The sequence below is a fragment of the Notolepis coatsorum genome (genome assembly GCF_963971535.1).
Source record: "Notolepis coatsorum genome assembly, chromosome: 14".
Classification (NCBI taxonomy): Eukaryota; Metazoa; Chordata; class Actinopteri; order Aulopiformes; family Paralepididae; genus Notolepis; species Notolepis coatsorum.
The window spans coordinates 58,039,116-58,052,958 of record NC_140178.1 but is presented as its reverse complement, the minus strand read 5'-3'; the positions used below and the strand labels follow the sequence as shown (position 1 = coordinate 58,052,958).

Here is a 13,843-nt window from a genome sequence, read left to right as displayed (position 1 = left end):
GAAGCATTTACATAGCCTGTTTCGCTCTTATTAGAATGCCGTCCCAGTGCTCGCTTATTAGACACCCTTGTAAAACGTATTGAAGGCTATAGAATCTTCTTTGACACACACACACACACAACACAATAGCCTACTCAGTCACTATACAAACAAACAGAAAACAGAAATCAGATTTCGAGCAGAGCAACATAATGAAAGCACAACAAAACAGGGCAGCAGCTAGAGCTGCCGCGGTATTGATGTTTTCCTTACCGCACACATTTGCAAAATATTTCCTACCGCCGCGGTATTACCGCACACACATACACACACACAAAAAAAAGTTTGAATGCATTTTTTTTGTAGTCTACTCTTTATATAGCATATAGCCTGCCTCTAGTCTAAATGTCTATCTTTAGAGGATGACTTTGCAGCATGAATATTGTTTGGGATTCGGCATGCACGCATTCGTTATTAAAAGTGAAACACGGATTCGAAGTCTCCCCTCGGTGTCGCGCCCGCCGGTTACCCCCCCGACCCTTTCTTCTTCTTCTTATTATAACGTTACTACTTATGATTACAAAGGCATTCGATTTGTGGCATTAACGTTAGTATAGTTACACGTTCGTATTTACCGGACCACATAGCAAGGCAAGCGTTACTCAATTAATATCTAAGTTCCTTTCTTTGCTCAGAGAGTGCCGAGTTGTACCCATTCTGCGGTCTGTTAATAAAGTTTTCAATCAGACAAGTGTATAGAACGAAGGGCTTTTATTATAACATTTCGTTGCAGTAAAATCATTATGCCTCGTTCCCTGAGGAGCGACGGCGTCGGTAATCCACTCCGGTCTCCGGTGGGAGCTAACGTACTATTAGCCGTGTTGTGATGGCTGAGATTCAGGCGGTTACTTAATCCCACGACCCGAAAGTACTCTTGTCGATCTGCGAGACACAATACACTATCCAGAATAGATTATGTCTTTGCATCACAGAGACTATTTGATAATTATGAAGTGGAAATGATACCCAACGCACTATCAGATCACTTATTTACTCCTTAAAGGTACATTTGGTATACTATCCTCCCGAGCCCCAAGATGGCGATTTAACTCGTTGCTGCTTAATAACAAGGAATTCATTACACAACTCAAAGAAGCTCTTATAGTATTCCAACGGGAGAATGCAAACTCGGTGCAAGACCCCAGAATAATATGGATGTCGGTAAAGGGAATGATCAAATACTTCACGGATAGCTTTTCCTCCAAAATGCGCAAGAATCAATGCACAAAACTGGCTGAGCTGGAAACGCTTTACTCAACGTTATTTAATTCTCTGAAATACAACAACTCAACTCGACTAGAAAATCAAGTTAACGTACTAAAAATAGAGATCAATGCCATATACAGACAACAATCGGAAATACAAATACGCAGCACAAGACAACAGCAGTACTCCCATGGTTCCAAACCCAGCCACCTATTAGCCATGCGATTAAGAATTAATGCAACATTTGCAGATATAACTACCATTAGAGCACAACAAGTACTTGTAACAGATCCTGTAAAAATAAACGATACATTCAAAGTATTCTACTCCGACTTATATAAATCAGAAACGACCTTCGATCAAAACAAAATGGACACATTTCTTAATCAAATTATTCTCCCTAAACTTTCAGAGGATGACGCTAAACAGTTAGAAACACCGATCACACTAGAGGAACTCAAGAAGGCCATAACCGCAATGAAAAGTGGTAAGGCTCCTGGAAGAGACGGTTTCCCATCAGAAATGTACCTTTCTTGTTGGGACATAATTGGCCCCTTATTACTAAATATGATCTTATACTCAGTCAAGGAGGGGAACTTCCATAAGAATGACAATATTGGGGGGAGCTCCAGTAGCTCACCACGTACCGCGAGTGCTATTTCAGCGCCGTGGACAACCGCGCTCGCGCGGATCTGGGGCTGAGCGCGTTCGAATCCCGGACGGCAGCCGTGCCTTTCCCAGAGTGTCTTTCCCCCCCATCTGAACCCTTTCAGCCTGCTTCTGTCGGTCGAACTTGACCAAGTATGAATGCGAAGAAAAAGCGATAAACGCTAAAAGAACCAGGTGACTGGTCAAAGTTTAAAAAAAAAATAATGACAATATTGCACTCATAACAGTCCTCCTTAAAAAAGACAAAGACCCCAACGAGTGTGGTAGTTATAGACCTTTAAGCCTCCTCGGAACAGATATCAAACTGTACTCTAAGGTATTAGCCATCAGATTACAAAAGCATATGACGTCTTTAGTTCACCCGGACCAAACTGGCTTCATAGGAGGCCGCCTGATCACTGAGAACATAAGACGAATACTGCACGTACTTGATGCCGACAAGGAGGACACCATACCTAAGGCGATGCTGTCCCTGGATGCTATGAAGGCCTTTGACAGGCTGGAATGGTCGTATCTGTGGGCAGTGCTAGAAAGGATGGGGTTAGGAAAAGGATTCATCGATATGATTAAAGTATTATACAAAGACCCATCGGCCATGATTACAACAGGCACAATCATCTCCCAAATATTTCCGGTATCACGCTCTGCCAGACAGGGTTGTCCTCTTAGTCCCGGACTGTTCAATCTATCATTAGAGCCTTTAGCACAATATATAAGACAATCCCAATCCATAGAACCAATCGTAATCAAGGGCACACAACAAAAAATTAGTTTATAATTTTCGGACGATGTAATCTTGTTCATGCAAAACCCCAACACCACATTGCCTCATCTGCTCAAGTTGATTGAGGACTTTGGTGATTTATCGGGATTTAAGATAAATTGGCCGAAGTCGGCTTTCCTTCCACTTAACACCCCTGCAAAAAAAGATACAACCCTCCCAGGACAGATACCGATGGTAAAACATTTCAGATGCTTGGGAGTGGAAATATTCCCTACCATAAGACAAACGGTGAAGCACAACTACACAAAAATCCAAAACAAAATCAAAGACGACCTTGATAGATGGGCAAAACTTAAAAACACAGTACAAGCACGGATATCAATAGTTAAGATGGATGTACTACCTAAAATCAACTTCTTCAGTTCAATGCTACCGTTACCCCCTCCAGAGGGTTACTGGAAAAGATTACACTCCTCCACATACAAATTTATTTGGAATAACAAACCACCACGTATAAAAAGATCCACCGCACAGAGAAATAAAGCAGATGGTGGCATGGCATTTCCAGATTTTTTCCTATATTTTAAGGCGTACACATTAAGTCCATTGACAACATGGTTTGACTCCCAAGCATTAGCATCCTGGAGAAAAATAGAAGAAAACATAGTAGCCCCACATAGACTGAAGGACATAGCATACACTAAACTACCAATCATGCACTGTGAACGAAAATTTGGCCCCATAATTACTCATGCGATCCGGATATGGCGTGAATCACAAAAAAAAAAATCCTAACCCACAAAAATGGCACAATCATACTCCCTTATTCAATAACAATGCACTCTTAATTGGTAAACGACCTATAAGATTCCCTATATGGGAAGAGCAAGGCATACACTCATTAGGGGATGTTTTTAACAAACAGGGTTTTTGTAGTGATAAAGAAATACGCAAAAAATGTTCCATTAGACAGACCAATTGAACACCACAGATACCACAAATTCTTCTACGCAAGAGAGACATCGAGAGGTTTTGTTTCAGAATTTTATCATCAATTACTAACGTCCTCGTATGAAACCCTCCAACTCGACTCTGTCTGGAGGAGGGATATACCAGACCTGGAAAATGACTTTGATTGGCAAGGAGCCTGGGCAAATGTCCGACTTACATCAAGGAACCCGGATCATCAACAAATCAATCTTAACTATATTCACAGGACATACTTGACTCCTATAAGACTGTGCCGAATGGGGCTTAAACAAGATTCCAAATGCACCCAATGTACAAATGGGGACGAAGGGACATTTATGCACATGTATTGGGACTGCTCACCAGTTAAGGCATTCTGGAAAGATGTGACCCAACAAATATCAAAACTCGTATCTTGGAATATACCTGTACACCCCTCGGTATTACTATTGAATGATGTTTTTGAGTTTGCAGTGAATCCACAGCTAAAGAGATTGGTTTTATCGGGTATCACAGTAGCCAAGAAGCTGATCGCATCACGCTGGTTTCAACCGGAAAAAATGTGCCGTAAAGTTTGGTTTCTTACATATCTCGATGTAATTTACCATGAAATATCTACAGCAAGAATTCTGGGTCTCAATGAATCCAAAATGTCAATGTGGTTAGAAGTGGTGGAGAGAATAAAAGCTAGCTTATAATGGTAGTGTCTGGTTAGGTGCGAGGGATAGTGGAGGTACTTCTCAAGGTGGGGTCCGGGAGGGGGGGGGTTCGAGCTGAGCATATGTATGTAGGTTTTTTTAGATAACAGGTATTAGGGGTATATCTTATATAAGACAACTAACTAAAATGTGATCTCATTGGATGTGCCCTGACAATTAATGCTTGTATATCTTATCGTGTGTTGTCATGTTTGTTTATATGTTTGTTTAAAAAATTATAAAAAAATAAATAAAAAAAAGAACGTAGAATACACATTTACAGACTTTTTTTTTAATATGGTTCATTTGCATGTTGGTATCTGATTCTAGGGACATCTATGGATCTCAGGGAATGTATTCCCAGTGTCAGAAATACTGTCTGTTACTAGGCTTGAGTAAATTGTAATGAACCAAATGAGAATATCAATTACATTTCTTTTTATCTTTGACTGTGAATAACATCATGCTAAAATTGACCAGACCTGAGAAATCTAAGCAAATGAATAAATGGAAGATGATACAGTACTGAATTCTGCCATCCGGACACATGCAATTTGAAATATGATTATAGAATATCAGGCCTAAAATGGTTATGCGATTAAAATGCGATTAATTAATTACAAATCCTGTAATTAATTAGATTAAAAAAATGTAATCGCCTGACAGCACTAATATATATCTTTCCCCAAGAGACGTCATTGTAATTATTACTAACTGTATCATCATTTCAATTCACCAAACTACCATGTCTGTAATTTGTAAAAGTCCAGACAGTAAAACAAATGAAATAATAATAATAGTAATGCAGAGCAGATTACCTACTGTCATTTGATAATAGCAGTCCAGTTGTAACTGACATCTCTGTGATGTCAAAGCATTACGGTTTAAATCGATGTGGTCTTCAGCAAGAGCTGTGTAGAATAAAAAGATTCCATTTTGCACTTGTTCCACATGGACAAAAAAATATTGTTTTCAAATACATTTTTCTTCATTAAAGCTTCTTCATTTCTACATTCAAATATAGGTTCAATAGAGAACGATACTTCCCAAGTTTCAAGTTCAAGATTGTTTATTAAATATCACAATAAAATACAGGTACTTTACGGTGAAATGCTTGGTTTTGTATGAGCCTCTGAGAGTGTGCTTCATATAATAATAAAAAAATGTAAGTAAGAAATTAAGTAAAAAGGGGGGCGGCCGGGTAGTGCAGCGGACTAAGCGTCTGTCTACCACCGCAGAGACAGTGGGATCGAATCCGGCTGCCGTGGTAACCCCGGCTTGGTCGGTCGTCCATACTGACACAATTGGCAGTGTCCGCGGGTGGAAAGCCGGTGGGGTGGGTCCTGGTCGTTGTAAACAGCGACTCCTACGGGTCGGTCAGGGTGCCTGCACAGCGAGGGAGGGAACTGGGGAAGGTAGTGTGATCCTCCCACACGTTACACTCCCCCAGTGAGAGTCCTCGCTGTCGGGTGAAAAGAGGCTGCTGTGATAGATATGTAATAGACTTCAGGGCTCCCTAGACCGGCAAGTGGGGGGCAGATGCGTGCAACGACCAGGAAGGGGAGGGGGGAATTGGCATAACGACTAAATTGGGATGGGAGAAAAATACAGAAGAATAGGAGGAGAAAAAGTAGATACAAAAAAAGCTTAGGATGATTCCAAGGGCCCAGCACTGGACACACAATTTTTTTTTTTTTTTTTTTTTTACTAGACATCACTCAGGTGTATTATTGATGCTCTCATTGATACTATGTTTGTGTGTGTGTGTGTGTGTGAGATATATAGAGAGAGAGGGGGGGGCTTTGGTAGACTATTGCATTGGTCCATTCATTGAAGATGAACGCAATGCGACATCCTTTACTAGGCTCACCCACCAACAGTGCAGGTGCTGAACTGCTGATCCGAATGTATAGGTAAAAACCATATGTGTTTTCATCAACAAAAAAATGGCCAAAAAAATGTCCACTCGCGCGCTTACGCGTGCTCGCATTCACTGGGGGCCTACAAATACATTCTTTCATGGGGCCCAGAATCTGGAGCTACACCCCTGCGTACAATACTATACAATCTACAGTTATACTATATTATCCTTATGCTATCTTGCTATATCCGTCTATTTACTATACAAGAACCACTCCCGTTCTTTTTTTTTTAAAGTGACCTAGAGTCTTGACTAGAGTCTTTGGTTATTCGCTTAGCCTTGGCCCTGCAACGCTTGTTGTAAATGTCCTGGAGAGTGGGAAGCCCACCTCCAATTGTGCTGAACGTGCCACTCTCTGTAGTCTGCTGCGGTCGTGTACGGTGCTATTCCCAAACCAGGAGGTGATGTTACCTGTCAGGATGCTCTCTATTGTGCATGAGTAGAAGTTCTTAAGGATCTTCTGACTCACTTTGAACTTCCTTAGGCGCCTAAGGAAGTAGAGGCGTGCCTTCTTCACTACACTGTCAATGTGTGTGGTGGTCCATGTCAAGTCCTCGGATATGTGGACTCCGAGGTACTTAAAACTGTTCACTCTCTCGACCGGTGCCCCGTCGATGCTGAGGGGGCTGTAGTTCCTGCGGTTATTGTGTAGAAATTATATAATGTATTTTTTATTTGTATTGCTACCATATGAAGGATGTAACTAATGGCTTGTGTGTTCCTCTCTCTCTCTCTCTCTCTCTCTCTCTCTCTCTCTCCCCCTCTCTGTCCCTCTGTGTCGTCGCCCCCCACCTCTCTCTGCCCCCCCCCCCCCCTCTCTCTCTCTCAGTTGAAGAAGTTGACCAAGTATCTGGATCCTAATGCCCATGGGAGGATCAACTTCAAAGACTTTTGTCATGGAGTGTTTGCTATCAAAGGTATCAGATGGGAGAAGATGTGTAAAAACAAAAGATAGAGGGAGAGGGAGGGAGGGAGGGAGGGAAAGGCCTCGCTGATTATTTGAAATTATTATCCTTTCCTCTCCCCTTGTTTTGCTCCCTGCTCTTCTCTCTGTTCTCTTCTCTCTCTCTTCTCCACTCCTCTCCTCCTCTCCCCTCTTCCTCTCATCTCTTCTCTGATCAGTGTATGTTATAGGAGGACTTGGGCCTCCTTGGAAGGCCGTAAGAGAAAGTCGCCGACAATTACCCCCGGATCCATAAGATGCAAGATGCTTATAATGAAGCGCTCCGACATTACGCCAGTTTCCAAAGCTAGACGCGCACATGCTTTCAACCTAGACCTAGGACGTTTCAAAGAATAATCGTACACTCAGTCAGTAAGTAATCATCGCACACTCAGTCAGTCTCACTCTAACAAGTTATACGTAATAACAATAAGTTATCCCCTCACTAACGGTACAAATAATAAGTCCGGTCAGGTATAACAGTATACCCTTTTTAGTTAGCTCCGACTAACAAGGAAGCATAAGCACCCTAGAACTTTTGTTAGCTCCGACTAACAAGGAAGCATAAGCACCCTAGAAATCCTACCTTCTTACTCATGAGACACAGGAGGACCGGGATCATCATTAATACGCGCAAAATCCCGGAAAGGTACACAAGAACCAGATCAAATATATACACATTAACCTTATCATCCAGCCATAATCTCAATTTTAACAACACACCGTTTATATTCACCTGGCGCAGAGAAAAGCGGGAAGGTGTAATTCCTTGGCATACATGGGTCGACCAACTAAATACACACCCTTTCTCTGCACAGACGAACAAAACAGCAAGCCGCCAGGACGAAAAGTTCACGACGCCAAATTGTGGAGAACATCTAATAACTTACTCAGTCGTATGGATCCAGTTAATATGATTTATTAACTCAGAGATCAATACATACAAAATAGTTAGAATGGCTGGATGGCCCTCATCCAGGCTGAGAGAGAGAGAGAGAGAGAGAGAGAGAGAGAGAGAGAGAGAGAGGTATAAAAGATTGATTTGTCAACGTGTGTGTGTTTCTCTCTCTGTATATAAATAGATGGTTTACTGGAGCAAGAGGACATTACACCACTCATTCTCTCTTTATTAAATTTTTTAAAGCTCCTCACAAAATACTGATGAAACGGAGAATTTAGCTTTTCCCTTGTAATAATATTCAGCATTATGATGTCTTTCACCTAAACCTTCATGGAAAATAGTTAAGAGAACCATGTTGCTACAAGTAATTTACAAGTGCAACAGTAAAGAAAGCTCAAGTTCTACTAGGGTTGGGCCTGGGAGTAGAACTGCAACCATCAACCTGGACCCTCTGCAATTTGCATATCGCCCCAACAGGTCCACGGAGGACGCCATAGCCCATGTGCTGCACACAGCAGCATCACATCTGGACAAGAGGCAGGGGAACTATGTGAGAATGCTGTTCATCGACTACAGCTCAGCATTCAATACCATAGTCCCCTCCAAACTCATAGCCAAGCTCAGGGACCTGGGCTTGAACTATGACCTGTGCCAGTGGGTCTTGGACTTCCTGACTTCTTGGACTTCTTACCCAGGTGGTAAGAGCCGGCAACTGCACCTCCTCATCCATCACGCTCAACATAGGGGCCCCCCAGGGCTGTGTTCTGAGCCCCCTCCTCTACTCCCTGTACACGCATGACTGCGTAGCACAGCGGAACAACAACACCATCATCAAATTTGCTGATGACACAGTAGTGGTGGGCCTGATCTCTGCCAACGACGAAAGGGCCTACCTGGAAGAGGTAGAGAACCTGTCACAGTGGTGTCAGGAGAACTGCCTCTCCCTGAACGTCAGCAAAACAAAAGAGATGATTGTGGACTTCAGGAGGTCGGGGGTCAAGGACTACAGCCCCCTCAGCATCGACGGGGCACCGGTTGAGAGAGTGAACAGTTTCAAGTACCTCGGAGCCCACATATCCGAGGACTTGACATGGACCACACACATTGACAGTGTAGTGAAGAAGGCACGACAACGCCTCTACTTCCTCAGGCGCCTAAGGAAGTTCCAAGTCAGTCAGAAGATCCTTAGGAACTTCTACTCATGTACAATAGAGAGCATCCTGACCGGCAACATCACCTCCTGGTTTGGGAATAGCACTGCACAAGACCGTAGCAGACTACAAAGAGTGACACGTTCAGCCGAACGCACAATTGGAGGGGGGCTTCCCACCCTCCAGAACATTTACTACAAGCGGTGCAAGGGGAAGGCTAAGAGAATTATTAAGGACTCGAGCCACCCGAACAACTGCCTCTTTGAACTGCTGCGGTCAGGCAAGCGATACCGGAGTCTTAAGGCGAGCACAGAAAGACTCAGAAGAAGCTTCTATCCCCAGGCCATCAGGCTGCTAAACGAACAATAATCGCTAAACGAACAATAATCACTATGCAACAACCATCAAATGCACACAGCACACACACCCACACGCACACACTCACTCAAACAAACAACACACTGCAGCACCCACTCTCCACACTTTAGATCACACAAACACACTTACACTTTATATTTATTGATAAAGGATTTGCACTACAACTCGTACACCTACTGTGAATTGTACCTAAATTGCACCTCGTCCCATTTCTCCATTTCTGCTTTGCACTATATAGTATTGTATATAGTATTGTATATTAGTACACTCGTCCCATTTCTCCATTTCTGCCTTGCACTATATAGTATTGTATATAGTATTGTATATTAGTACACTGCACAGTATTGTATATTGTATGGTAACTACGTCTATTCTGCATCGAACATTGTACATATGTCTAAACTGAACACTGTGACCTTTTTTTTACTTCTAATTTTACTATGTTTTTATTTCATCAGTAAGAAGCATTTTGTACAAAAGTATTCTGTACTTCTGTATGACAACTATTAAAGAAACTTGAAACTTGAAACTTGAATCTTTATGCAAGCAATGATGATCTTTATACTGGATCTTTAACACTTTCAGAGCCCAAGCTTAATTCCTTTTTACCCCCTTGAATGCCCAGCACCACTTCAATGTTAACGTTAATATCGCCTAATCTATGTTTTAAATTATGGCTATGTGTCTAATCTGCCCGTCGCTTATCAAAGACTCGTGCCGCGAGCTGAAAATCGATTCTCCTAGTTACTGACCGCTCGCACAGCCAAACAGCCATATCACATAATCACATAAAAGCTTATATCTCCGTGAAAACGGATCTGATTATCCTAAGACTGATAACATAGATTCCTTACCTGAGATCAGATGGTATCCAAATGGATTATTCCAATTCCTGATCGCCATTCGAAAAAACGATCCTTTTATTGATCCACGTGTATACTGTAAAAACACATAATCCACGCTGCTCTGAGGCTCCAGAGTGAAACTGGTCGACGGCGGTTGCATGAGTGAGAAGTAAAACGTGGATTCCGGGTTTTTTTTTCTCATTCATTTTCATTGAGTTCAATCCAAAAGGGTGAATTACCATCTGGGAGACGATAGGGGGCGCTTTTTTCACATCTGAGTGCCTGGAGTGGCTGATTTTCCAACGGTAGACTTGGTTGATGAAATATGATTTCAGATCGCTAATAAAAAAAAACGAGATAATACGAGAATTCTCGTGAGTGGGCATTCAACCCGCGGCAGGTAAACCCGAGAAAACTCGGGTTGGGCAATCAAAGTGTTAAGTTCAGCAATTTTGTGTTTAATTTGTTACCTGATAAAACACAACCATTTTATAATTGTGTGTGTGTGTGTGTGTGTGTCAGTGTTGGTACACTGACTGGAACAATGCTGCCTCTATCTCTCTGCATGTAACGACGCTGGGAGATTATCAGAGTTTCAATTTAAATGACGATTTTGGCTTCCCATGATCATAAAGTTCATTGAAATAAAACTATTATTGTACCGCATGCCGTGTTGCTCTCATTTAGTCTTGTGTTGTAAATTCAGTGCACCCTTCCTTCACAGTAGTGTGCTCCGCTCCTCCCCCCAAACCCAAACAGTAGTTTCAGCTCATGTTGAGAGGGAGGAGGGAGCCACGGTGCATTTCTCCAGTTATTGATACGTGTAGCTCTAGGGGGGGCAGAGGGAAGCGCTCCAGTTCATAGACATATATGGGATGACCCCAAACCTATACAGTGGCAGAGGATTTCCACGTGCTTTTTACAGTGTTGGTTCAAGGAGTTTAGTGCATTTTGTATTTGTGGATTATGGCTGTCCTCGACTAAACAAATTCTTAGTTGACTAAATAGTCATAGGATTTGTCAATTAATCAATTAGTTGATTTCATTGACAAATCTGTAAAGATTTTGTTTTCCACATGCAATAATGCAGAAGGACCTCTTTAAATTGAGTGCTTACCAGAGATGTGCTTATTTTATTGGGGAAATAAGCATGTAAGCTTATAATTGACACAAAAAATATATATAATTACCAATTAAGTTGTGGTCGACTAAGACCAAACCAAGCAATTAATTGACTGAGGAGGATCCTTATAATGGATTATACATTATTTATAGATTATTATTAGACGTTGGGGCGGCTATGTGGCGTAGTGGGCAAGGCACTCGCCACGAAATGCTGGAGACGCTGGGCTCGTCAGTTCGAGCCCAGCGCTCCACATTTGCTTTCAGTTTAGCTTGTCGTCCACAGTAATACACATTGGCCGAATTACGGGGAGGGAAACTGAAGGGTGGGGATCGGGCGTTGTGGACAGCGACTCCTACAGGTCGGTTGGTGCGCCTGCGCAGTAGAATCAGGAAGTGTCGGGGGCAGCGTGAGCCTCCCACGCGTTACTCCTCGCCACTGAGAGATCGAGCTGCGCAGGTGAAAAGATGCGACTGCTGTTACCTCAAGTACCGGAGGGGACTTGTGCTATGTATGACTTAGTCCACATTGCAGCCGGCTTGTGGGAGGCAAGAAACAGCGTCCGTGACAGGGGAGGGTTGAATTGGATGATACGAAATTGGGATGGGAGAAAATATAGAAAAGAAATGGGAGAAAAAGTGGATAAAAAAAAAAGATTATTATTAGACGTTATTAGATGATCAAAGTGTCAGTAGTAATTATCAGGGAGTAATGGAAGCATCAGTAGTAATTATCAGGGAGTAATGGAAGCGTCAGTACTCAGTAGTAATTATCAGGGAGTAATGGAAGCGTCAGTACTCAGTAGTAATTATCAGGGAGTAATGGAAGCGTCAGTAGTAATTATCAGGGAGTAATCAAAGTGTCAGTAGTAATTATCAGGGAGTAATCAAAGCGTCAGTAGTAATTATCAGGGAGTAATGGAGCGTCAGTAGTAATTATCAGGGAGTAATCAAAGCTTCATTCTTCCCATGAGCAAAGTTTCAATACAGTGTGTTAGATACAGGCTGCCTCCTCGTGTATCGGAGGGGACATGTGATGCAAGGCTTCTATCCTCCCTACAACCGGCCAGTGGGGGGCATATGCGAGCAACGTTCAAGACAGGGGAGGGGAGAATTTGCACAGCGAAATTGGGATGGGAGAAAAATAGAAAAAGAGGAGAAAAAGTGGATCACTAGGATGATAGTACTGTATATATTATAATAATACTGTATATAAGAGAGAGAGACTGAGGGCAGAGTGTGTAGACACACTGAGAGAGGAACAGTGAACATTCAATCCATTTGCACAATGACTCTCTTTCTGTGTGTGTGTGTCTCCCATCACTCCCCTCTCTGTTTTTACTAATTCATGCATTTCCACTCTACTCTGCCAAGCATTCTCCTCCATGTAGCCTACATGTGCCAGAGAGATGGGGAGAGAGTGGGGGGGGGGGGGGGGGGGTAGAGAGAGAGAGAGAGAAGAAATGGAGTTATGGAGGGAGAGAGAGAGATTTAGTTGTGCAGAGAGAACAAGAGTTATGGAGAGAGACATAGAAAATTACATAGAGAGACACTGAAAGAAGGAGATAGAAATATTCTCCATCCTCTGTCCATCCAGCACAATGATTCCATTAAACTTCCAGCCCATTTTATCAGCCAGTACACCGTTGCCATGGGAGCAACCTCTACTGCTGCTCACCTCCTCTGACGTGCGTGTGTGTGTGTGTGTGTGTATGTGAGATGGGGGGGATTTTGACAGAAACATAGAGTGCTTTAAATGATTAAGCGGTGTGCCAGAGAGTTAGCATTCAGCTTGAATTAAAGCCGTAGACAAGCTAGTAGCGTAATCACATTCTGCTGTAGGAGAAATGAGGAGCTGGACTACACCAAGATAGCCCTTATTATCGCCACCAGGCTCTGTGTGTGTGTGTGTGGTGACTGCAGTCATACAGTATCATATAGCGTGTGTCAGTGTACATAATGATGCCATGGTGTGTTGTAGAATGTGTCAGTGTACATAATGATGACATGGTGTGTTGTAGAGTGTGTCAGTGTACATAATGATGCCATGGTGTGTTGTAGAATGTGTCAGTGTACATAATGTTGACGTGGTGTGTTGTAGAGTGTGTCGGTGTACATAATGATGACATGGTGTATTGTAGAGTGTGTCAGTGTACATAATGTTGACATGGTGTGTTGTAGAGTGTGTCAGTGTACATAATGTTGACATGGTGTGTTGTAGAGTGTCAGTGTACACAATGATGACATGGTGTGTTGTAGAGTGTATCAGTGTACTGT

At 42.6% G+C, this 13,843-nt stretch overlaps 1 protein-coding gene across 1 annotated transcript in view; it reads left to right on the top strand.

Annotated features, from left to right (window-relative positions):
* The window catches only part of rab11fip4a (RAB11 family interacting protein 4 (class II) a), a gene marked incomplete at its 5' end in the record, with an annotated part of 191,530 nt that overhangs the window by 25,955 nt on the left and 151,732 nt on the right, over nt 1-13,843 (top strand). The window contains one exon of the mRNA XM_084329938.1: nt 7,056-7,143. Within this exon, the coding sequence (XP_084186064.1) occupies nt 7,056-7,143 (88 nt within the window). The remainder of the gene's footprint in view (nt 1-7,055; nt 7,144-13,843) is intronic.